At 35.8% G+C, this 23,817-nt stretch overlaps 6 protein-coding genes across 12 annotated transcripts; 3 read left to right on the forward strand and 3 right to left on the reverse strand.

The window, feature by feature from the left end:
• Nucleotides 1-613: 613 nt before the first annotated feature.
• On the forward strand, nucleotides 614-2,441 carry LOC117898620 (trypsin-1). Its single transcript, XM_034808175.1, has 3 exons — nucleotides 614-1,014; nucleotides 1,482-1,868; nucleotides 2,043-2,441. Exons 1-3 carry the CDS (start codon nucleotides 768-770, stop codon nucleotides 2,396-2,398), a joined length of 990 nt encoding a protein of 329 aa, XP_034664066.1. The 5' UTR covers nucleotides 614-767; the 3' UTR covers nucleotides 2,399-2,441.
• Nucleotides 2,442-2,695: 254 nt separating this feature from the next.
• Nucleotides 2,696-3,691, reverse strand: LOC117898622. Its single transcript, XM_034808178.1, has 2 exons — nucleotides 3,534-3,691; nucleotides 2,696-3,382 (listed from the first exon to the last, which is right to left on the reverse strand). Exons 1-2 carry the CDS (start codon nucleotides 3,595-3,597, stop codon nucleotides 2,745-2,747), a joined length of 702 nt encoding a protein of 233 aa, XP_034664069.1. The 5' UTR covers nucleotides 3,598-3,691; the 3' UTR covers nucleotides 2,696-2,744.
• A 537-nt stretch (nucleotides 3,692-4,228) lies between these two features.
• Nucleotides 4,229-5,535, forward strand: LOC117898623 (protein lin-7 homolog C). Its single transcript, XM_034808179.1, has 4 exons — nucleotides 4,229-4,374; nucleotides 4,435-4,701; nucleotides 5,103-5,236; nucleotides 5,371-5,535. The coding sequence occupies exons 1-4, from the start codon at nucleotides 4,338-4,340 to the stop codon at nucleotides 5,518-5,520; spliced, it is 588 nt and encodes a 195-aa protein (XP_034664070.1). The 5' UTR covers nucleotides 4,229-4,337; the 3' UTR covers nucleotides 5,521-5,535.
• A 493-nt stretch (nucleotides 5,536-6,028) lies between these two features.
• Nucleotides 6,029-16,716, reverse strand: LOC117898617 (protein unc-13 homolog 4B). Of its 5 annotated transcripts, none has more exons than XM_034808169.1 (15): nucleotides 16,673-16,716; nucleotides 13,806-14,064; nucleotides 11,208-11,548; nucleotides 10,424-10,471; nucleotides 9,753-9,912; nucleotides 8,659-9,479; nucleotides 8,320-8,534; nucleotides 7,972-8,249; nucleotides 7,817-7,907; nucleotides 7,687-7,760; nucleotides 7,249-7,614; nucleotides 6,934-7,191; nucleotides 6,704-6,873; nucleotides 6,233-6,411; nucleotides 6,029-6,175 (listed from the first exon to the last, which is right to left on the reverse strand). In XM_034808169.1, the coding sequence occupies exons 1-15, from the start codon at nucleotides 16,699-16,701 to the stop codon at nucleotides 6,084-6,086; spliced, it is 3,381 nt and encodes a 1,126-aa protein (XP_034664060.1). In that variant the 5' UTR covers nucleotides 16,702-16,716; the 3' UTR covers nucleotides 6,029-6,083. The 5 variants fall into 5 exon arrangements, with proteins under 5 accessions (XP_034664060.1, XP_034664062.1, XP_034664063.1 ...); XM_034808171.1 differs by lacking the exon at nucleotides 16,673-16,716 and adding an exon at nucleotides 15,770-15,973; XM_034808172.1 differs by lacking the exon at nucleotides 16,673-16,716 and adding an exon at nucleotides 15,445-15,518.
• Nucleotides 16,717-17,740: 1,024 nt separating this feature from the next.
• LOC117898619 (dolichyl-diphosphooligosaccharide--protein glycosyltransferase subunit STT3B) lies at nucleotides 17,741-20,622 on the forward strand. Its single transcript, XM_034808174.1, has 5 exons — nucleotides 17,741-19,230; nucleotides 19,355-19,545; nucleotides 19,662-20,132; nucleotides 20,265-20,463; nucleotides 20,520-20,622. Exons 1-5 carry the CDS (start codon nucleotides 17,839-17,841, stop codon nucleotides 20,589-20,591), a joined length of 2,325 nt encoding a protein of 774 aa, XP_034664065.1. The 5' UTR covers nucleotides 17,741-17,838; the 3' UTR covers nucleotides 20,592-20,622.
• Nucleotides 20,623-21,612: 990 nt separating this feature from the next.
• Nucleotides 21,613-23,326, reverse strand: LOC117898070 (glucoside xylosyltransferase 2). Of its 3 annotated transcripts, none has more exons than XM_034807242.1 (4): nucleotides 23,149-23,321; nucleotides 22,938-23,050; nucleotides 22,421-22,718; nucleotides 21,613-22,336 (listed from the first exon to the last, which is right to left on the reverse strand). In XM_034807242.1, the coding sequence occupies exons 1-4, from the start codon at nucleotides 23,161-23,163 to the stop codon at nucleotides 21,677-21,679; spliced, it is 1,086 nt and encodes a 361-aa protein (XP_034663133.1). In that variant the 5' UTR covers nucleotides 23,164-23,321; the 3' UTR covers nucleotides 21,613-21,676. The 3 variants fall into 3 exon arrangements, with proteins under 3 accessions (XP_034663133.1, XP_034663134.1, XP_034663135.1); XM_034807243.1 differs by having other exon boundaries at nucleotides 21,614-22,336; nucleotides 23,161-23,326; XM_034807244.1 differs by having other exon boundaries at nucleotides 21,614-22,336; nucleotides 22,938-23,058; nucleotides 23,161-23,320.
• Between the last annotated feature and the right edge of the window lie 491 nt (nucleotides 23,327-23,817).

The following is a 23,817-nucleotide window of genomic DNA, read 5'->3' on the forward strand; positions in this document are numbered from 1 at the left end:
AACTTGGCCTTCATCCATTGAACGCTCGTGCGAAGTATCGCGAGGTGGTGATATAAGGATAGGAATAAGATCTGTGGTTAATAAACATAATTGTTTATGTTTTTTTTACACGCGGATTAGTGGGGTGGACCAGAGCTGTAAGGCGATCAAGCGAATACCGAAAGGAACCGTGCTCAAGTGTTTTAATAATTCGAGTCACGTCTTAGCGACGCTGGTACATATATTGTTAACAGGCCTATGTTAGGCAGAAGTGTCTTTTAGCCTTAACTCTTGACAATTTATTTTATCTCTGTAGCTGTAGCTTTAGATGATTATTAAATTAAATTATTATTATAACCAAGTTTTTTATCTTTAAGTTTCTCAATTATAAAGTGGTAGATTCAATCAGAAAAAAATGTTAATATAAATCTCTAATAAATCTCTAGTTTTGTATTAAAGGAAAATAATTTGTACGCTACATGCCAAAAGCATTTACAAATATGTATATGTATGTAGGTGTTAAAAATTAGTATATATTTTATTTTACATGAACTAGTTACAGACATATTTATAAACTATATTGTTAATATTGTTATTAAACATACATATACATATGTACACACGAAAAAAATAATGTACACACATGTCCATCTAGACAAAAATATAATAACGTACACTTATGTACATATATAGTGGTCTGCATATGTAAATATTGATTTATTATGTATAAATGTAGATCACTATAAAACCCTAATAACCTCTGTAACAATGATAACTGATTCGTGAAAATGAATTTAAAGCATGTTTTATTATTTTGGATGTTGACTATGTTAAGTTATGCCAACATCATTTGTTCGGAAAAGTTTAATGCTTTCAATGAATCTGCAACTTCAAGCATAAGTCATAAAAGAACCAGTAAATTTCTATTTGATACTATTTTTCGAATAAGTTCTGGTGTATCAAACGCTTTTGGACTTGACACGGAAGATGATGTTGAGTATACTGAAAATTCAAGCCTTAAAAATTGCGACTGTGGTAAGTAGTCTTCTGTAACTGTATGAAAAATATCATAATAGGAGCAGGGCAAATAATTATGTATTTGTATAAGTTAGACAATTTTTAGGAATGAGTTGAAATAATATAGAATTTGTTTAAACTAATTTCTTATCGGGTCGTATTTTGCTCACCACAAAGAGAGGGAATCGGTCAGGGCTGAAATGTGTAGCTCAGATTTAATATTTCTTTCGTTAGACAACCGCCTTCACTTGGAAAACAAATCAATGAATCACTTGATTGGCATGATTGAAGTCAATTATTTGAGTAATTTGTGTTTCAAATAAGCACATTCTAGAAAATTTAATTTTAAAGATTTGAATTTTTAAACAACTTTGTTAATAACGAGTGGTCTGCTCTAGGATTGCATTTAATCGTTTTTCTATAAATCTCATGAGATTAAAATATCCCCATCTTTTTGTTTACTAATTAACATTGTATCTTTATAGATTGTGGCTTTTCAAATGAAGAAATAAGAATTGTTGGCGGAAAACCAACAGGTGTAAACCAATATCCATGGATGGCACGAATTATTTACGATGGAAAATTTCATTGCGGTGGATCGTTGTTGACTAAGGATTACGTTTTATCTGCAGCTCATTGCGTTAAAAAATTGAGAAGATCAAAAATAAGAATAATATTTGGAGATCACGATCAGGAAATTACGTCTGAGTCTCAGGCTATTCAACGTGCCGTAACGGCGGTAATAAAACATAAGAGTTTTGATCCTGATACGTACAATAATGATGTTGCACTCTTAAGATTGAGGAAACCAATTGCCTTTTCAAAAATTATTAAGCCAGTTTGTCTTCCTCGATACAATTACGATCCTGCAGGTATATATTAATTATTTTACAAACTTTTTTAGCGCATTAACCATTTGCACAATCATAATATTTAAGTGTACAATATAATCAGATCATTGAAGAAACTCTGAGAATTTTTTAAAAGCCTCCCGCTTGCCTTTCTCTTATTAATATTTTAATATTTGATTTATTCTATACTTTTAGGTCGAATTGGTACTGTTGTTGGTTGGGGACGAACTTCTGAAGGAGGAGCATTGCCTTCCATTGTTAATCAAGTAAAAGTTCCGATTATGTCTGTTACAGAATGCAGAAATCAAAAATATAAAAGTACCCGAATCACCTCAACAATGTTGTGCGCCGGAAGACCAAGCATGGACTCCTGTCAAGGGGATAGTGGTGGACCACTTCTGTTGTCTAATGGAGTTAAGTATTTTATTGTCGGAATTGTTTCCTGGGGTGTCGGATGTGGTCGCGAGGGATATCCAGGTGTTTATACACGAGTCAGCAAATTTATTCCATGGATTAAATCTAACTTAGAAAATACGTGTTTGTGTTCATAGTTGTGTATAACAATGTTGTATAAAAATAAAAATATTTTGATAAAACTATAGGGAATGCATGCCTCGGGAACACGGTGGTTGAATGCGCACGAACGGAGGGACTGTATTATGGTTTATGGGCGGCCGGTGATAGAAAACTGGCCCAATGGAGTGTCCTATTCAAGTGACGAGGAGTGTATACATTCTTAAGTCGTTCGACGCTTCATTCAGCTAAGAAGGATCATTGCATTTACAATGATAGCAAAATTTAATCCACTTATTTATATATAAATAAAAATATGTATATTGCACAGATTGTTCTTTTGACAATTTCTTTATTTTATATAAAATTTTGTAGGGAAAATGTTTAATTATCTTTTCGTTGCCGTCGTTGAAGTTTACGTTCCAAGTCGCGCATTTTAGGCTTCTTACTATAACCCTGGACTGAATAATTGATGCCACTTTCGGTATCCATACCTTCATTTAAACCAACATTTTTTGTTTTAGAATCTAAGCTGAAATCGTCATGGGTGTTAGACAACTGTTTTCTAAACATTGCGGCACTTTGAGTGGCACGAGCTCTATGGTGAGAAGGAGGTAACCACGATACGGTTTGTGATGTAGGATTGAAAAAGTAAAATGATTTACAACCAGAATCATAGACCTTTTTCCAACCTGCCTCTATCGGATATTTGCGCAGTAATCTTTTAAAACGACGAAGATACTTTTGACTTGGTTGGGAGTGTGTGCTCGTCCATCTATTAACGCAATAAAGTGAGCACTTATGCCAAACGTTGTATTTGTTGGGACAAAGTTTATATCCATGATGTGACTCCGTTACACCGATTCGTTCTTTAATACGGTGTAACCAAAACTGTTCGTCTGGTTTCTTGCGTTTGATTTCCAAATTGTTGTCATCTCTGTGTACGTAAGGGCTATTTGTATCCTCATCATCATAGTTCTCTGCAATAATTTCTTCGATTGCTTCGGATATCGACGTTGAATCTGTAAAATATTGTTATTGTTATTGTACATATGTATACACATAGCAATGAGGAGCATAACAAATCTTGTTCTGATTTAAGGCCTAACTTATTGTGCCATTTGGAAATACTTATGTAGGTACACAAGTACATATATTTAAGTAGAGGATTACCACTTGGCTTATTTACAAGTCCACGCTTCTTTAAACGATTCAAAAGAAGAGGCGGTAAACTCATTTTAATTAATTTTTATAATAAAGCCACAGATAACTTATGTTTCATTAGTGTAAGAGATTAACAAATTGTGCTTGAATGTTTATCTTAAATATTGGTGGTATTCGTGAATGTGTTCCTAAATTGCAACTGTCTTTCGGAAAGAGTAAATCTCTTTTGGAATTAGCAGGAACGGAGCTCGGGTTATAGCAGCTCGAAAAAACTGCTATATTAATTCAATCATTTTCATAATATTAAAATAAATAGGCATTCTCAACAAAAAAAATTAAATACACTGCGAAAATGTAAGCAATTTCTGAAATGGAAATGGGAAAACCCTAAAATAAAATATACAGAACACTGCTAGCAGGAAGAGCACAAAACTTAAAAACATTATATATATGTTGCAGCAAGAAAGAGAACAGAAGATTAATAAATGGACACAATATGTTCATCGTTTGGGTCCAGAAATACGAAAAGTTTGTGCAAGAAAACCAAGTTCACAAACAAATTGCTTATTTATTAATATTAATTTTAATTATGAAAAGTAAACAAAATCACATCCTCTTGATAACCTACGCGTTCCATATAGCACTGTTTCAAATCGACGCAACAGTACGACGGTAGCTTGACATAGTTACTTTAAAAATTGCTAAGCGATATGGGATGAAAGTTCTATTTTTAGCATTTAGCTATCAGGTCACATTATTTTCAGCAGAGACTAAGTTAATTTAAAGATTCATACTTTTGAAGTTAATGGAAATATGGCAGACGTCGTGGAACCGCTGACCTTGTCCAGAGGTAATTTGTTAATATAATCACTTCAAAGATTGTTTTTAAGTATAAAATTCCTTTATTCAGATGTAAAAAGATCAATAGAGCTGCTAGAGAAGCTGCAAGCGAGCGGGGACTTTCCAACAACCAAACTTGCTGCTTTGCAGAAGGTGTTAAGCTCAGACTTTATGACTTCTGTTCGAGAAGTTTATGAACACGTATATGAAACAGTTGATATCCAAGGTTCACATGATGTTCGTGCATCTGCGACAGCTAAAGCAACCGTTGCTGCTTTTGCAGCCAGCGAGGGTCATGCGCACCCCCGAGTAGTCGAGCTGCCGAAAACTGAAGAAGGTAAGTGGGCTTCAATGTTCTAAATATCTAATATGTACGAGTATGTACATATGTATGTATGTACTTTGAATGGATAAATAGGGTCAACACAAATAATGTCTACTACACTAGCAAACGCTTCTAGCAAATGGATGGAGTCTGAGATTTCATAAACATAAAATGCCGATGGCACTCGATTACTATTTTCGGCTAGCTCTCATATATACCTCTCATACTTATACGTTTATATTTATCCATATAGGCAGGTATTAATGGCTGGATTGACGCTTGTCACCTATGTAGATCAATAAGACAGAAACCAGTGGGGTTAGAAACGTTACAAACGTTTCCGACCACTTCCTTTTTGACATCACTATTATATTTATAAGTATATTTTGTTAATGTTCTGAATTCTATTACAGGTTTGGGTTTCAACGTAATGGGAGGCAAGGAACAAAATTCTCCAATATACATATCTCGCATCATACCGGGAGGAGTTGCGGATAGACATGGAGGTCTCAAAAGAGGCGATCAATTGCTGTCAGTCAATGGTGTGGTATGTTGAAACCTCTCAGTAACCTACAATTTGTGAAGTTCTTACAAATGTTTGTCGATTGATTGATAGATTATCGATCACATCTAGTAAAACTATAATATTATCTAATCTATGAAATTGTATTTTAATTTCAGTCGGTAGAAGGAGAAAACCATGAAAAGGCAGTGGAATTGTTAAAGCAAGCAATCGGTTCAGTGAAGCTTATTGTTCGTTACACACCAAAGGTTCTTGAAGAGATGGAAATGCGTTTCGATAAGCAACGTAATACACGCCGTCGGCAATAATCCATTTTAAACAAAATATTTTTATTTATTTATTTGTGTTTGAATCAAACCTTAATGTTATTACTTTGAAACCTTTGTTGATTATTGCTTGGATACAAGGACCCCAATAACTATAATCTAATGTTTCAAAAATATGATGTTTATTTTTACTGAATAACTTATAACATGTATGTTCGTATTAAAATAGCTTAATTTGTTGTCCCGCCTTGTAATAAATAATTTACAGCCTAAAAATTGTCGATTTTGGATCTTGCAAGATATAATTAGTAGCGGTGCGGGCTATACTTACTGCCTTTGCATATCTTGAGGTGGTACTGCCAGTGTCCAATCGCATGCGCCGATTAATAAAGTCGTCTTGGCTTTATATTTATAGTGATTCTTTGCTTTAATTCACAATTAGGCCGATTAGGTCCCAGAATTTGTTGCGGTAACCAAATGACCGTCTTCCATGTCCTGTTGAACTCTGGAATCCTAAGCTTAGGTAATGTTAATAAAAGTATTTGTTTTCAAATGCCACATTTTATTTTGATCTTTAAAATCAAATTGTAAAACACTGTTGCATCTTAGGAATACGATTTGTTTTTCAATTTTTTTATGAAGTCCTTAGCCTGTTTATCGCCTTGTCTAAATTCCAGAGCACGTAGTGTATCGGAATCTAAAATAAAATAGTTTTCTATTAAGTACGTACAGGTTTTGAAGTAAAAATAGTCACCTGTATACTCCGGGCGAGACAAGTTCATAATTATTTGTTCTCCTTCAGATTCCCTGAGATCTGTGAATGATATATAGCATTCTCCTATGTACTGACTTGACATGCCAAATAGATCCTTATCTTTTACACTGAACAAAATCAAGCTATCTCCTGCGGCCATCTGCTGCTCATTCAAAATTCTAAAGAAAAACAAACAAAAATCAATAAAAAAAATAATACAATAAATTAGTGAAGAAATACATATGTACATATGTAAATAAGAATACGCCAAACACAAATTTCCCGCTTCGAACCAAACAAACATTTTTTTGATAGGTGGCAGAAGTTTTGTTTAAATTAAAAAATGGGAAATAAATATATTTTTTTTAATTTCTGAAAGAAAAACGTTCGATGTGGTTCGAAGAATAACTAAAGAGTCAAATTTTACTGAGTAAATTAATCTAAGACTTTTCGGCAGGTCTTTATACTTACATACAAAATTCCTGATCGTACAGTGGAAAACAATTTTTATGGTGAACAGTAGTCTTAACTGGTGATACACCATTGAATCGAATTGTGGGCATGAAACTAGCTTTAGTAAATGAATCGACCAAGCCATTTGAGTCCATTGGAAGCAAATTGCGCGCATTTAAAATGGTAAGCTTAAAAAGAAAAAAAACGTATACATTTTTGTTTAATGGTGCTATAGTTATTTTACTTACTAATAAACTTGAATCTGTAAACTCAGCCCTAATGGTAAGTTGACCAAAGGGTGATAAAGGTTGATTTTTTTGATATTCCAATCGCTCCATATAATATTGATGAATAAGATCTGCCGTTTCAAGGGCATACGCGTCCAACCTAATTTTAATTGTGGACAAAATGTCTACGTCCGTTTCAACGTTACCCATTTTAAAACAATAAATCATTGTCTGAAGAGTTTCCTTTAAATTTTTGAAATATGCTGGTGGCCGTCGTTTCTATAAAATATAATACTTAATGGATATTGACAGATATCTATCGGACAGAATACTTACATCAAGATTTGATTGAATTAGGTCATACAGTATTATTGATAGCTCTGACCAAATGCTCTCCAGTATTCTTCCAAAGTTAACCTCGTTAAGTGTGTTGTAGAGAGTATCCAATGAACTTTCTAAGTACATCATCAGCTGGTCCATTGAATTTGAGTCCTTATGAAGGACTTCCGCACCTTCGGCCAAATAGAGTTTCATTGGGGGTGCCATTTTATGGGCAACAATTTCAATGAGCTCAACAATTTGATTGCGTTCGGTGTCTAAAGCATTTTCAATAACAGCATGAATAGTAGATGAGCATCTGTCCGCCTCTAAATTTGTGCGATATTCTCCCAGTTTTTGGATGACATTGTCGATGCCAAGTTCCTAAGTGACGCGAATACACGAAAATTAAACGTACTAAAGGCTATAAATCTTCCAGGGTATACAAAGCCTTACCTTTATGAAAGATGGTAAGCTCTGACGGATGTAATCCATATTGTTAATAGCTAGGCACCACTCTTCTGACAGAACTAGCAGGTAAAAAATAAATGAATAAGCGATAAACCTTTCTTGTTAAATTGCTTACTGAACATCTTGTTATTATCCCCGAGTTTAGTTAACTTTTCGACTCTTTGTGACATTCTTTGAGCGTAGAAAATGCAGCATCGACATAGATCCTATTTAGAAAAAATAAACACTCCGTTTAGAATGTGGGTTTCTTATGTGTGGTTTAGATCTTACATTTACAATTTTCGCTATAAATGTATAGGAGCCCTCAACTTCTGGCCAATCAAGTTGCTGCCAAAATATTTTAATTTGATAAAAAATTGAAAGAGTATCCACGGCAGAAGAGCTGTATTTTACGGTTTCGTCAACCGCAACCAGCTGATCCAGATCTATTGCTTTCTGGATGCGATTGAGGGCCTTTATTATTGAAATGTCTAGCCAGTGTGTCACACCTGTCTCAAACCATTGATAAAATCCACTCATTTCCAATTCGTCGGTACACAGTGATTCTCCTATAATATACAAATAAAAATATCAAAACTTCAGACCAAAGCTATAAAAAGTTTTAAAATAAAGTTTTACCTAGTTGGACGTATCGCTTGAGCACCAAATAAAGTTCAAACAATGTTGTTCCCATATTCAAATTATCGATTTTCGGCAAATATTCGAATTGATCGTCTGGCACATCCAATCTTTTAATGTTATTGCATACGTCTTTGACAATTGATTTACAGATATCAGTTAGCTTTGAGTCGTATAACAAATAAAGAATGGCGGAATAGTTTAATTGAATTTTGCTGAAATTAATAACGCAATAAAATAATTAAAATCACTTTATCCGGTAGGGAAGTTTTTCTAAAGCTTGAACGCCTCAATACAGGATTTCTTATGGAAATAAGTTTTTTGTATTTAAATACTTACTGGTAAAAAAGTTTATCGAAATATTCCATTGCACGCTGAAGGTCAGACCGTATCATTTGAATAAGTTTAATGATATACTGCAGTTTTTCTTCATCAGTTTCATTATCTGATGAGTACTTGCTACCCTCTACAATATGTTCCAGCCATTCTTTCGTGCCGGTATTAATGGCATCTATAATGGCAGAATCAATATTGCATATCTTATTAGCATTGTCTCTATGAATCCAACCATACACAGACGTTGGAAAAAGATCTACTGTCACCGGAACTTCAAAAACTTTTACTTTTCCCAAAATATCTAGAACCTCGCTTACAGCTCTTGTTACGTTCAGATCACTGACGTTTTTATATCGTATCTTTCGTATCACCGCAAAACAAGAGGGAAGTATACGCCTTACTCCATCCCAATATGTAGCAAGATCTTCCGAATCCTTCTGCATATAGCTAATTACTGGAGTCAATATGTCCAGTATAGAATTAAATAGTGAAAAATTCAGTTTGTGAGTTTCATGTATTATACTATATGCGTGCCATTGGCTAATGGCGCAATCAACAGGAGTCAATCCACTTTGAACGGCATGCTGGGATCGGATAATTTCAGCGTTTGAGTTAAATTTTCCACTCCACCAAAAATACGCCACTTGCGAGGTTTCCAGCTCATACATCAATAAAAGCTTTAGTAAATTTTTATGCTCCTGCACGGCCACGCTTTTGTTCTTTTCAGCGCTTAGGGTGAGATTTACCAAAATTGATCCTCGACTTCGAGCTTTGTTTCCTTTTTCTAGATTATACCACACTGTTAGTCCGCAAACTGGAATAGACTAATTAAATGAAAAATCGTAAGTAAAATAAAATAATCGAAATAAATAAAATAATATACAAAATAAATAAAAAGGTCACATACTGCTCCGTCACCAGGTATAAAAGTAGTGACACTGCGTTAGTTGCACAACGTTCCTTCTCGTTTTTTAATTTTTTATTGCACAGTGCAGTAAATATGTTTGACAGAATCACCAAAATAACATGTGCACCACAGACTTCCAGATTAGACGTATACAAATTTAAAAACAATGTAGAAGGATACTCATACATACCTTGAGTGTAATTGCAGCTCGTCCTATTAACTCGTTATCATGTTTTCCTGAAGATGCGGTAACAGCTATTTCTTTCATTAATTTACTAAGCCCTTTTACACCTTTCACATCCATTATTTTGTTAACTTTTTCCTTAACCGTTTCTGCAGCATCAAAGTCCCTAAAAATAAAAGTTTGAATGAAAATAAAATGTTAATATTACCGAAATTGATGCAATATAATTGTGCAATATATTTTGGCAGCGGCAGAGTGTGACCAGAGGTGTAAACTGCATTCCGTACGGTTACACTCCTCAGGCAGCTGTGTTGTTTTGTTTATTTTGTGAATATTTGTGAAAAGTGAATAAGAAGTGAATCCAAGCTGTAGACTACTTTTGCTTGGATTGGCGGCTGATTTCCCTGTTTGTTGTGCATAAAATTCTCAATTTATTGTGGTCAATGCCACTGGTTGAAACAGTAGAAACGCGAAAGCAAATGCACGGAAAGTCGTTTGAGGGTACATTTTAATGTTTTATAGTACTTTCTGATTTGCACACATTAATACCAAAGTAAAGGTTCCGTTTATTCGCAAGACAAGCGAAAATTAGTAGTTTTACGAACTTTATGATAATGATAGCCATAGTGATCAGCTTAAGATTGATGCAGGGCCAAGAGGTGTTCATGTATACGTACCAAACTTCGACTATTAAGACTTCTTCACGGGGATTTTCAGCTATTGGTCTATAAATATAAAACAAAAACAGTTTATCATTGTAACAGGCATTTATTATGGGATTCGATTGGAGCATTATTATTTCGTCTATATGGAATTAAAGTCGTTATCCAAGGGGATTGACAAGCGGCAGAACCAGCAGCCAGACAAGCCAGGTACAGCACGCCAAGCGTGAGAGTTCCAAACCTGCTAACCGCTCGAAAAGTACCCTAATTGGCGTCTTTGACAGGGCATGAGTCCTTGACTCATGGCACTTGGTCCAAGCGGAGCTACAAGACAGACTTCTGATGGATCTCCAGAAGAAGGTTTACCCATGAACTAAACTTTAGGCCGTGACATGACATACATATGTCACTATGAAGCCTGCGGAGCCGGATACGACAATGAAGGTACTGGGGGTTCCTTCGATACCTATCCGCACTTTCCTAATGTCGACTGGAAGGGGACCAAGGTGGAGGAGATCAAAGGCCATCATCAAGATCAGCGAGATCAGCCATCATCAGCGAGGACACACTGGAATTCCTGAAGGAAACGGACGGAAGAGTGGACTATGGTCATATCTATTAGATTCTCAAATGAAGGTGAGATCGGATCACATTTGTAGCCAAAACTAAGAAATTAATCTGCAGTGCTGGCGGAGAACGAGTGTGAAAAGTGATGAAGATATTTGTATATACATATGTATAACAGATATAGAGAAAAAATCTTAATAGATACATTTTAGGTTCGTCAAAAAATGCTTACAATGAAAAGTGCTCCTCCCATATTGGATTTAGTGTTGCGGGCTTAACAGATGAGTTGTAGCGATGTGAGTTCTTCGATTCCAAGTACAATGTAACAAACGGATCAGATAAGCCGTTTGAATCCTTTGACAGCAAATTCTCGGCCTTTATAATCTCAATGTTAAGTCTAACATTTGGTGGCTCTTTCCGCCTGGCGACATCGCAAATTTCCAAATGCGTCGAGTTCGGTATTTTAAAGGCATCTTGTACAAATCCAACTAGACTTTCTATGCGTCCTTCGTTATTTTCGCATCCAATATTATTATAAATTTCAAATAGAATTTCCTCGTACAGATCTTCAACCTGAAAGACATTTTTTAATAAATGAATAAATGATTATATGGTTTCATGGTTTCAATGGGCGCGGTCAAGAGCAAAATGTTTAAAACATCATCTTTAGACATTGGGCGTGTTCACCAGGGCAACTTGATCACCGATCCAAGATCCACGATCCATTGCATCGATCTGCAAAAACTTTTGTCATTTCAGCTGATATGACACTTTGATATTTTCGAATTCGAAAGCAGCAGCAGCTGTTTATTTTCAACAGTTTCACGCAGCAGACAAAAGAATTTGACATTTGTTACTTCCACTGTAAAATGTTATGCACTGCATAGAACTCTATCGTGACTTTGTGAGGATTTTTTTAGTAGGCAAATTTTACCATAAGAAATATAAGTACATAAATAAATAAGCAATAACATACTCAACTGATTGTTTACTTACAGTCATTGAGTGGCAAACAGCCTTCGCATGAGAATCAAGTAAATGCTTGTGCACGCCCCGCAAGTGCTGACTTGATATGCTGCCATTTCTATTCAAAATGCACATTCGTTTTTCATGTGGGTCTTTCAATGATTGCGTTGATGCAATTTTTCTCATTTGTTTCTTCTCTTTCCATTCACGTGGAAACGTTAAAGAACTCATTTTTAAACTGCGGCTGGACTTTAAGTGTGCATTTTGGAAAATATGAATTATTTAGATCCACTTGGATTAAAAATCTCCGCGTTTCAAAATATTAAACCAAAAAAACAAAAATCACCACCTTCGTTCTATCTTCATGCAGTGTACATATAGATACAAAAAGATTGCGTCCCCAAGTACAAAAGCGTTCAACGGTCTCAACAGTATTCGCCAGATCCGAAATATCTTGACGTTGACCATGAGAAGAAAAACAAATGAGAGCGCTTCAATCGACATATCGACTGCAAAATACCCAGTACTTTGAACACCTTATATGTTATATCTGTACATATGTACATATAAACAAATGAAACTATCTTATCAGAAGTTAAAGCTCCACAGAAATGTAGCGGTTGAAATTATCCGAACCCAGATAATTTTTGTGGATTGGTTAAGTTTTCTTTCCACATTGTGTTAAAGGTTAAAACCATTATCCAATATAATATATTTAAATAATATCAACTGGATTGTCAGCAACTTCCTGGAAGAATGGACACACGGAAATTCTTAGACCTAACACTATTATTAGGGAGTTAAAACACATTCAACATATATGGTCACTTGGTAGCTATACATTTGCATAAATAAAATATACCCTTGCGTTCTTAATGTGCCAGGTATTCTAAGTATACTCTCAATACGATTATATATTTTTGGATGTACAAACAAACATATGAATATGTATGTGTGCATGCGAAACAATTTCGAATCGAACGGGGAACAATTTTTCAGTGTGGAAGGTAGAGGATCGGTTCAGTTTTTTGTGTTTAAAAGGCAAAAAAAATGGAATACACATTATAAGTTGTACGTGTATGTTTTTAACGTACGGACAAGTTAATTTCTTTGCTTGCCCATTGTATGCTGATTTATGTATAAATATAGAGCGATGATTTAAGTACATATGTACATAAATAAATCTTTGTTTATTAATATTATGCATTACGCTTCTCCGGAAATATATTTTTTGATTGACTTGTGCAGATTAAACTCCGAAAGCTACAAAGTAAATATGGCTATATACCATGTATAGATTTTGAACGGATGTTTGCAATGCAGAGATGAAAGAACGATTGCCGGCCACGACAAATTTATGTAAATATGTACATATGTGCAGAGTGTCATATATTTAAAGATTTGACTAAAGACCAGTACACAGGTCAGCGAGACCTCGGGGGCTCCGGGAAGAGTGTTTGACCAGATCTGGTCAAATATATTTTTTATCTCCTCACAAAGTAATGAAAAGTAGAATTAATAAATTATAATTCATTAGATATAACTTTTTTTCATTTAACTTTTCAAGACAGCTTGCGCCATTTAATGTGTACCTTAAAGTCCCAGTTCTCAGATAAGCTAGATTTTCTGTCGGCGAAATCAGTGATGATATTCGTAAGGGAAAGGTAAGAAATAATCCCTGTCTTTTGTGCAGCCACTAACCACGCACTATAATATACATACATATGTAGATTTGCCAGTTCTTACAGTTCTCCAGAGATCAAACAAATTTCTTTGAGCCCTGGCGCTGCGTTGATACCACGGCCGAAGCGTCGAAGCGCACCCAATCGAATTTAAAGGGGTTGTACGATAATTATATACTTACATTCATTACAGTTCCAGAATCAAAAACTGCATCATTAATATCATTTGTATCACTTTGTAAATCACTTTCCTCCTCAAATGTGTCAATACTGGGATATTCCGCATGATTAGGTGTCTCTATAATCAAATCGATTTCTTCTGTTTGAATATCCTCTTTTGAAGTCGACAATGGTGTTTTTAAAATGTTTTCATTTAACTGAGATTTCTGTCGTAAAAGCGAGCCGAATTTTTCAAAAAACCCATCGTCTCCATCCTGTAACCTGTGAAATATAAATTGAAATATACTTGTAATCGCAAGTGACACTAATTTGTTCTCTATGATTCCTATAAAATAAGTTCTAAATTAAATATTACAGTTTTATGTTTTATGAGTAAGACTACGGTTCCCTGGACGTACGGAAAGACTTTAACACTGCTCGCTGGCAAAACGGTGCTGAGTTCCATAGAGAAGTCTTGACTACCTAGCTATTTGGTTAGTATAATCTGAAGTTACCTCTCAGACAGGGTACTCTTGTACGATACGGACGAGAATTCGAAGCGGTACACAGTCACAGCAGGTGTTCCACTGGGGTTGCCCTTCGCCCGCTTTTATTTAACATCATGTATGTAAAAGTTCTCGGCTCAGCCATCCACCTGGTGGCAAGCGTGCAGGTTTCTGAAACTGTCCTGATATCCATCAGGAGAAATGAGAGAAAACTGAGCACTGCGAGAAATGAAGGCGGTATGTAACAGAAAGAAGAAAGGACAAGGCGCAAAGGGCGCCCATAAAGGAAGAACGCGGTCTGAATGGATGGGACACCTTGCAGAAAGGCCAGTTTTGGACAGCCATGAAGATGGGACATATGAACTCCTATATCACACAATTCGTCACGGGGCATGCATGTTTTAGGGATAACCTATACAGCTTTAAGCACAAAAAACACCCTGCATGTACGGAGTGCGACGGACAGGAAGAAAACGAGGACCATTTTCACAAGCTAGAACCAAGTCAAGAAAAACCAAAGCGCTAAAAAATAACAATGCAAACCAATCGCATTAATTCTTGTGTCTTGCACGCATACCGGATCCCACTTGTAGGAACTCTATATAAAATAGAGTGTTCTCTATCGGTGCTAAGCACCGAGCATCAGCCATTGAGAAAAAGTTAACAAGTTTCATTTTCTGTTTATGTTAGGTTTTTGTTGTTGCTTGTATGTTTCTTTTACAGAAAAGCGTAGAAGAAGAAGAAGAGAAAAAGATGGGCCGCTAACTTGAGCATATGTTTGTAATTGCAATTGCATACATATGTATGTACATATATTTAAAATTTCTACAATTTTAGTTTCCATATTCACTTCATTTCATTCCAAAATTAAAGTAATGCAAACTACCTATTTTAAATATTTCAAATAATAACACAATATCGCGCGCAACATACACAAAGACACCCGGCTTAACAAGTGCCTCGGCAAACATACATACATACATACATATGTAAAAGAAAGCAAGGGAGCTCTGGTAAGAGCGGCACTACTACGCTCAGCTCAGCTCAGATAAGTTTTGTTTGATCTTTCTCTATTTTCTTAGCATTCCTAATCTACAAATTCTAACGGAATGTGATAATATCCCATTGTTGCTAAAATAAATATTTTTCTACATACAAAGTCAAGTAGAAATGAGTAAACGTAAACACTCCACTGACCGATATACAAACATACATATGTATGTGTACATACATATGTATGGGTGAGTCACATTGTAATTTCTTTATATTTTAAGCTATAATAAATGTGAAAATACGTGTGTTTGTACATATGTATGTGTATGTGTATGTATGTGGCGTAAGATCGGTACAGAACTGATCCCAATAACTATCATAGTTATACATGTGTACATATTTACACAATGTCTCCATAATGGGCACTAGTAAATTTACATACTCTATGTACATACGTTTTATAGTTTACATTTGTACACTAAACTTACTGATGCTCGTGCTCTGTTGGTGGGTTCATTTTGAGCTCGTGCAATTTAACGAAAAAACCTTTCCACATTTGTTCCTCGTCCATTGTTATGTTTTTAAGTCACAGAGGAACAACAGCTAAGAATGAAAGACGAGTATGCACTAACGTTGAAGACTAACTGGTACAAAAACTGTGATGATTCAAAACTGAGCTGCTCTCAGCTTCAGATATGTACATATGTACATACATACATACATATGGACATATAGTAAGTATTTCTATTTTTCGTTTAAACTCACAAGTTCCACTATGAACTTACTCATACTTAAAAACATGTGAATAAATATGTGTGTATGCATATGTTCATACAATCGAGTACACCAGTCAAGCAACGGATCTCATATCGTAGTCAGAAACAAATGTAAGATATCTGTACATACAAAAATGTATGTACATACATATGTTTGTATTCATGATGTAAGTAGCATTTAAAATAATGATTAATCCTTTCGGGGGATTTATTTTTGTTGAAGTATGATACGTTTGTATAATCAATACAAACAAATGAACGTTTTCTTATACTATTGTGTTTTACAGTTCCAGGTGCCGAAACATGTTTAATGAGGGGGACCATCCCGACGGATGGGATATACATACATATGTACATATGTACATACAATATGTAAATACATACATATGTACTTAAGAACGTCCGTCTTTGCACTCGGCTTTAGACAATTATGTTATTATTTGTTATCACGGAATATACATATGTACATACATAGATACATACAAATGTACGTGATCTGAAACTACTTTTAATAATTTTAATTATAATTTTCAATCATTTTTTTTTTAGTGTTTTTGTATCCATAAATCTATTAAGTCTATGTAAAGAACAATCAAAATTATATTTAAGACTTACATTTTCAGTTTTCGCTTCGTGTTGTGCATACATTTGTATATATGTAAGTATGTACATACATATGTACATAAAGTGTGCAGACTAAAGTATAGTGGTATAGTATGGTGTTTATGTAGGTGAGAGAAAAAGGGAAGCGTCGAGTGTGTATAAAGTTTATAAATACTTATGTACATATCTAATCAGCTACGATTGTTTCCGTTTCAAATTCAATAGTAGCCGCCAAGGCAATTTAAATGCCATTTGGGTTTTGTTCATGGTTCAAAATATAAAACGAGAAGGAACATTGTGATACGCGTTTGTACGAGTCACAACGTTAACAACCAACCGGTACTCAGTCAGTATATTTTATGTACATAAAAACATGCGTGTGAATGTAACCTTATGTTTTTGAATTACAATTTTTTCTAATATGTGCTGCACGATTCAGGGTGTACGAGCGAGAGAGATTGAGTTGGAATATGAAGAGCTACTGAAAGGGGTTTCCCAATTCTGGCTATAATAATGTTCCAACCTGTTCCTGTTTCGGGGATCTAATTCAAATGGCCATTCTTTACGGTACTTCGTTTTTAGTTCTGCCCGAAATTCTGAAATATACTTGTATCATTGTGATATCACAGCAAAATTTGGTTGCTCTGGTAGTCTGTGATAGCAATTCTTGCTTTTTTTGTACCCCTAACTAATATTATCCTAAAAATTGTGATCTGATATATATAAATAAATATTTGCATATGCACCCGTAGTAAAACACAAATTGTATCACAAATTGGTCATCCGGAAAAAAGGAACGATCGGGAAGCGGCTCTGGTTTAATTTAATCTTTTTTAATGAAGGGAGAGATAAAAGATAAAAGAATCTGTCCCACAGAGGCTGACTGGGTTATTAACAAATCATATAGAAAGAAGAAGCTGAGGCACAGAACATCATCTGTCGGTCGGCAATCCCAAAAATACCCCAAACTGTTTTAAATCGAGTTTATCAAATAAAATGAGTACCATTATCGTATCGTATGGAGATGGCTGTCAATCGAATAGAATGTATCGATAAAAATGCACATCTGTGCATATATGTAGGCAATCTTACCGGTGATTTTTAGACTACGTGTCTAAATAGAAAATGTGTGGTTGATCGGTTTTAAGTTTTAAATTTTGTCTGGTTCGCATTAAGATATGAATCGAACGCCCAAAATGTTAAACAGCAAGGTTGCTGGGTACAGCAGCCTCATCACGTTTTCAATTTTATTGATTGCCTGGCTAGCTGGATTTTCTTCACGCCTCTTTGCTGTCATACGATTTGAATCAATTATCCACGAGTTTGATCCCTGGTTTAATTATCGAGCCACGGCGTACATGGTGCAGCATGGATGGTACAAGTTCCTGAATTGGTTTGATGAACGAGCTTGGTATCCATTGGGACGTATCGTTGGTGGAACCGTATATCCAGGATTAATGATAACATCTGGAGGAATTCATTACCTTCTCCACGTACTCAACATTCCTGTCCATATCCGTGACATTTGCGTATTTTTGGCACCTGTTTTCAGTGGCCTAACATCGATATCCACATATTTATTGACAAAGGAGCTATGGTCGTCTGGAGCTGGATTGTTCGCTGCAAGTTTTATAGCAATTGTGCCCGGCTACATTAGCCGATCAGTGGCTGGATCGTATGATAACGAGGGAATAGCCATATTTGCGCTTCAGTTCACATATTTCCTATGGGTACGCTCAGTGAAAACAGGATCAGTGTTCTGGTCGGCAGGAGCTGCCATTTCATACTTTTACATGGTTTCTGCTTGGGGTGGATATGTATTCATCATCAACCTAATTCCCCTGCATGTGTTTGTACTACTGATAATGGGAAGATACTCGCCGCGTCTGTTAACGAGCTACAGCACATTCTACATCCTTGGACTTCTATTTTCCATGCAAATACCCTTTGTTGGATTCCAGCCAATACGCACCAGTGAACACATGGCTGCACTTGGCGTATTCGTCCTTCTCATGGGTGTGGCTACGTTGCGCCACCTGCAGTCTGTGTTATCGCGACACGAATTTAGAAAGCTTTTTTTCGTCGGCGCATTGCTTGTTGGTGCAACTGTATTTATCGCAGTAGTTCTACTAACAGTCTTTGGCGTTGTTGCACCATGGAGTGGACGATTTTACTCACTTTGGGACACTGGCTATGCGAAGATTCATATTCCCATAATTGCGTCTGTATCGGAACATCAGCCAACCACTTGGTTCTCATTTTTCTTCGATCTGCACATTCTTATATGCGCTTTTCCCGTTGGTGTCTGGTATTGCATCAAACAAATTAACGATGAGCGAGTTTTTGTTGTGCTTTATGCCATAAGTGCCGTATATTTCGCCGGAGTAATGGTGCGCCTAATGTTGACCCTTACACCTGTGGTATGCATGCTTGCTGGGGTGGCCTTCTCCGGATTGTTGGACGTCTTCCTGCAAGAAGATTCTTCAAAGCGTATGGGCAGTGCCATGAGCACCATTCCGGAAACCGAGGACCAAGAAGACTCTGTAGAAAAGAAAACGTTATATGATAAGGTAAATAAATGTTATAAATATATGGTTAATATGCCCTTTATAATAGGCCCTTTCTCATCCAAATATTTCGTATTACTAATAACTAAATCTTGCATATTAAAATTATTCAAACTATCACTTTCAGGCTGGAAAATTAAAGCACCGAACTAAACCCGACTCACCGCAGGATAATGGAATAAGTTCAAATTTAAAGAGTATTGTAATTTTGGCAGTTTTAATGCTGTTAATGATGTTTGCTGTGCACTGCACCTGGGTAACGAGCAATGCGTACTCCAGCCCGTCCATTGTTCTTGCTTTTCACAACAGTCAAGATGGGTAAGTAATATGATGTTTAAGTATTTCTGGCCATTGCAGATGCAAGGCTCCTTTATTGGTACAGTCTGATATTAATACTAACATTTACTTTTTAAACTTGTACCATTTTTTTTCAGATCTCGGAATATCTTGGATGATTTTCGTGAGGCATACTACTGGCTCTCCCAAAATACGGCTGATGATGCAAGAATAATGTCGTGGTGGGATTATGGCTATCAGATAGCGGGAATGGCAAACAGAACAACTTTAGTGGACAACAATACATGGAATAACAGTCACATAGCGCTAGTCGGAAAGGCAATGTCGTCTACTGAAGAGAAGTCCTATGAAATCATGACATCTCTGGATGTGGATTACGTTCTTGTAATATTTGGTGGCGTCATTGGCTACTCTGGTGATGACATAAACAAGTTCCTTTGGATGGTTAGAATTGCCGAGGGAGAACACCCCAAAGACATTAAAGAAAGCGATTACTTCACGGACAGAGGTGAATTTAGGGTTGACGCTGAAGGCGCTCCAGCCTTGCTAAACTGCCTTATGTACAAGCTGAGCTACTACAGATTTGGAGAGCTAAAACTCGACTATAGGTGAGTATCGACAATTCCCATAGTTAAGAATTAGAATTTGTCCACTAAAGCATATCCCCCGATCATATGGCGTACTCACTTGCTTACCTTTAGTCCGTAATGCATATATTTAAATGTATTTTTTATTTACAGAGGACCATCTGGATATGACCGAACTCGGAATGCAGTGATCGGAAATAAAGACTTCGATTTGACTTATCTCGAAGAAGCGTATACTACAGAGCACTGGTTGGTGCGTATATACAGGGTTAAGAAACCATTCGAGTTCAATAGACCTTCTCTGAAGGGCAACGAAAGAGTTTTCCCCCCAACAAACTTTATATCTAGAAAGGTACTGTACTCACTATGCACAGCAAGCAATATAATAATGAATATTCCATTTTCCAGAACTCAAAACGTCGCAAGGGCTACATTCGCAACAGGCCGGTTGTCGTTAAAGGGAAAAGAACTTTGAAATAAACTCTAAATATAATTGAAAGAATATATCGCCCGTCTATGTTTTGTTAATGTCACATGCTGAATGTGGCTATTCCTTGCTACCCAAAATGTTACTTCAAAACATAAAGTAATATATTGTTAACATCCCATTCTAAAAGAATTCACGCACTTAAAAACAAAATTATCATAAATTGTCCAGTAAGTTGGTACGTTGTTTAGTACAACAGCGCTAGTTTCTATTCGACTTTATTCAGTAATGAAATTAGGTTCGTAAATAAAACAAACAATGCCAGAATGTATTATTTCATCAAAGAAATGTTTCAACTAGAGATGGGCATGGACAATTTTGTAGTGAAATACTTCTCATAGGCTGTAGGCCTAGCAACTCAAATCAATTCGAAACGTAATGGTCTGTAAGGGCTTCAAGCTTTTTGGGTATGCGAATTCATTCGCACAGGCTAGGTTTGTAGGGTTGCTCGACTAAAAGTCGATGGCAATCAGAGGCAGATCTGCCCAGTTTTGATCGAATTTATCTGGAACATCTGCTGCACTCCTAGAATGGCCGAGTCGAAATACTAATGGTTTGTCTACAATTTCGCAATGGTTGAAAATGGATCTATCGTCGAATTATTCAGCAGTTTGTAGAGCATCGTATTGGGGGAAAAAGCGTCTCAGTTTCGAAGTTTGTACAGAGCATTGCGAATAAATACGAACTATGGGAAACCATGCGTGGTCCACTCAGTGCCAACAGACCTATAGCCCACAGCACGGTGAAGGCAGTACGTGCAGAGCTTATTAAAATGTATGTACATATATCGAAGAAACAGTTTTAAAGGTCAATGGCGTCAAGTAGCGATTGTAATCATTAGGTGGAGCACACATTGGAAAGCTTTATGTGCACCACAAGTACAAATACATGCCACTCCCATATCTTTAGCGCAGCTAAGTGCCAGAAAAAACCCGAACTTCAGGTTCCTTAGCTTCGTGTTGTTTTCATTAAAATTTATTTTCTATTTAGGAATGTATTCTGTAAACAGTTGTATAAAAACGTTTTATATTTCTATTTTACTGTTTTATCTACTTATGGTTAATCTATTCTATGTCCCTTAGTAGCTATTGCCAAAAAGTTTAGTTGCTATTTTCAGCACTTCTGTTGAGATCTTTCCGCAGCTGGATTCATTTACCGATTTTCGATATAAAGCCCCTCGTAGAGGCATTAAAAAATTGGTATTTGCATTTGATCCAAGCTGATAACTTTCCATGGCCTCGTAAATAATTTTGAAAAGTGGTTGCCTGTCGGCATGAAAATATCCCCGATTACCGTGTATTAATTTAACGCTAGAGTCTGTCATGTTGCATATGCTCATATACATGCAGTGATCTGGCCGATAGTTATATTCACAGGGCATTACGAAAAGTTTGTCAGGATAATAATAAAAAAGTATATTTATAATGTCTTGATCGCCCCATATAATACGCAGCTTGTACTCTTCATGTATAGATAAGATATGTTTTTCCCAATTAAACTCTCGCATTCGTGTCAGATTCATTAACATGACGCCGGAGTTGACACCGAGGCGGCCATAGAATGGATGACGTGCAAATCGGTTGTACCATCCTATGTTTTCATTCTCGTGTTCGGGCGTCAACGCTGCAATTTGACTGTCATTAAACTTTTTAAAAAAGCTCCATATGTCTGATATTGGTGACAAAAACAATATATCCGTGTCAACATATAGCAATGAGTCCACATCAGTCAACAAAGACTAGAAAATGAGATCAATAATAGGTTAGAAATAAAGAGTCAATTTGGATATTGTATTCTACGCATTCTATGAACTGGGACTTACCGGTAAAAATAGACGCTGGGCGGCACAGGGCTTGAACAGATTCTTCCATTCAATCTCATTTTGACTGGGAAAGTTCAAGGGTAAAATGTCAAAATCAAATAACGCTGGTAGAATACTTTTCCAGTCTGTTAACTTTTCCCTTAACTCATCATCTTTTTCTTTCTCAGTAAAAATCAAAAATTTAAGATACTCTTGTTCATAATTAAAAAGGATTGCCGATTTGATCATAACAAGCGTCTCTTGTACTCGTTGGCCACAACAGACTACTACGATATAGAAAGGTGTCCTTGCAGGTTGCCTGTTTAATAAAAGAGGTAATAAATGTACAGGAGATTATTTTACGCCAATAATTTTCAAATGTTTAAAGAAAACGAATCGTTAATTAATTACTAAAGAAGCTATCAATGATCCAAAAACGGTCCTTATATGATTTATAAACAACCTCGTTGCTCTACCTATTTTCTAAGTTTCTAAACTATATAGAAGTAAATTTAAACACAAGATTTTTTTTACATACACATTGTTGCGATTCAATGACATTCCTTTATGATCACATGAAGGCCGCTGATGAACGAAATATATTAGGATCCCTATTCCAATTAGGCACAAGAAACACATATGAAGGTGGAGCTGTAATACTAAACCATCTAGCATTCAATCCGTTTCAATAACAATGCACTACTCATTAAAGTATGCATATAATTTCTTTGCCAGTAATTTTGGCATACAATTGTATTTACCATGTTAGGAATTGTTATAAGATATACATGTACAGAAATGAATTCACACGGCTTCCATTCAGTATACTAGAAATATAGAACTTCCACATTAATAATGAATAAAATAAAAGTTTTAAGCTGTTTGTTTATAATATGCACAGTGGATTAGTGATGCAAAATATAGCTTGCGAAAAATCGATTGTACCATCGATACAATCGATGGTTGTAAAACAGACGAACATACATAGGTTGTTTCCATACAGTATATATGTAGATGTTCCAGTTCATAAAAGCGGAACGTCGCAATTCACTCAGTTCAGTTCTCTCTAAATTGATGTGTTCGTGTAAGACACAAGAATAAATGTGACTGTATTGATTGTTATTTTTTATTTCTTGAGCCTGGTTTTGTACGAACGTACTTATGTGTTGCTTGGTTGATTTGCTGAACTGCGTTAAAAAGAAAATTCTCAAATTCTGGAAAAATTCCTCAAAAGTTATCAAGGTTGAATTTGAAAATTAAATATTTTAATTTTTGAGCCTGCATTATTGCATTATTTATTGCTACATTAGCTATTAGCAGCTCATTGGCAGAGTTCAATACCAGATGTAAGATACATATGTTAGGTGATAAAAGAGGCACCAGCTCTGGGAAAAACTGAAAAAAGTTTGCTGTTTTCT

This window comes from Drosophila subobscura, chromosome O (assembly GCF_008121235.1).
Source record: "Drosophila subobscura isolate 14011-0131.10 chromosome O, UCBerk_Dsub_1.0, whole genome shotgun sequence".
NCBI lineage: Eukaryota > Metazoa > Arthropoda > Insecta > Diptera > Drosophilidae > Drosophila > Drosophila subobscura.

What these genes read in the sequence shown, in the direction of transcription:
- LOC117898619 (XM_034808174.1), top strand. Translation starts at nt 17,839, where the DNA reads ATGAATCGAACGCCCAAAATGTTAAACAGCAAGGTTGCTGGGTACAGC. An exon ending in GAGCTAAAACTCGACTATAG is followed by an intron (nt 20,133 to 20,264) that starts GTGAGTATCGAC and finishes TTTTATTTACAG; the next exon opens with AGGACCATCTGGATATGACC. An exon ending in CAAACTTTATATCTAGAAAG is followed by an intron (nt 20,464 to 20,519) that starts GTACTGTACTCA and finishes TCCATTTTCCAG; the next exon opens with AACTCAAAACGTCGCAAGGG.
- LOC117898617 (XM_034808171.1), bottom strand. Translation starts at nt 15,852, where the DNA reads ATGGACGAGGAACAAATGTGGAAAGGTTTTTTCGTTAAATTGCACGAG. An exon ending in CCAACAGAGCACGAGCATCA is followed by an intron (nt 14,065 to 15,769) that starts GTAAGTTTAGTG and finishes TATATTTCACAG; the next exon opens with GTTACAGGATGGAGACGATG. An exon ending in GCTTACCATCTTTCATAAAG is followed by an intron (nt 7,615 to 7,686) that starts GTAAGGCTTTGT and finishes CGCGTCACTTAG; the next exon opens with GAACTTGGCATCGACAATGT.
- LOC117898622 (XM_034808178.1), bottom strand. Translation starts at nt 3,597, where the DNA reads ATGAGTTTACCGCCTCTTCTTTTGAATCGTTTAAAGAAGCGTGGACTT. An exon ending in ACTTGTAAATAAGCCAAGTG is followed by an intron (nt 3,383 to 3,533) that starts GTAATCCTCTAC and finishes AATATTTTACAG; the next exon opens with ATTCAACGTCGATATCCGAA.
- LOC117898070 (XM_034807242.1), bottom strand. An exon ending in TCATTGAATCGCAACAATGT is followed by an intron (nt 22,719 to 22,937) that starts GTATGTAAAAAA and finishes TTTATTAAACAG; the next exon opens with GCAACCTGCAAGGACACCTT. An exon ending in CCCAGCGTCTATTTTTACCG is followed by an intron (nt 22,337 to 22,420) that starts GTAAGTCCCAGT and finishes CTCATTTTCTAG; the next exon opens with TCTTTGTTGACTGATGTGGA.
- LOC117898620 (XM_034808175.1), top strand. Translation starts at nt 768, where the DNA reads ATGAATTTAAAGCATGTTTTATTATTTTGGATGTTGACTATGTTAAGT. An exon ending in CCTTAAAAATTGCGACTGTG is followed by an intron (nt 1,015 to 1,481) that starts GTAAGTAGTCTT and finishes GTATCTTTATAG; the next exon opens with ATTGTGGCTTTTCAAATGAA. An exon ending in ATACAATTACGATCCTGCAG is followed by an intron (nt 1,869 to 2,042) that starts GTATATATTAAT and finishes CTATACTTTTAG; the next exon opens with GTCGAATTGGTACTGTTGTT.
- LOC117898623 (XM_034808179.1), top strand. Translation starts at nt 4,338, where the DNA reads ATGGCAGACGTCGTGGAACCGCTGACCTTGTCCAGAG. An exon ending in ACCGCTGACCTTGTCCAGAG is followed by an intron (nt 4,375 to 4,434) that starts GTAATTTGTTAA and finishes TCCTTTATTCAG; the next exon opens with ATGTAAAAAGATCAATAGAG. An exon ending in TGCTGTCAGTCAATGGTGTG is followed by an intron (nt 5,237 to 5,370) that starts GTATGTTGAAAC and finishes TTTTAATTTCAG; the next exon opens with TCGGTAGAAGGAGAAAACCA.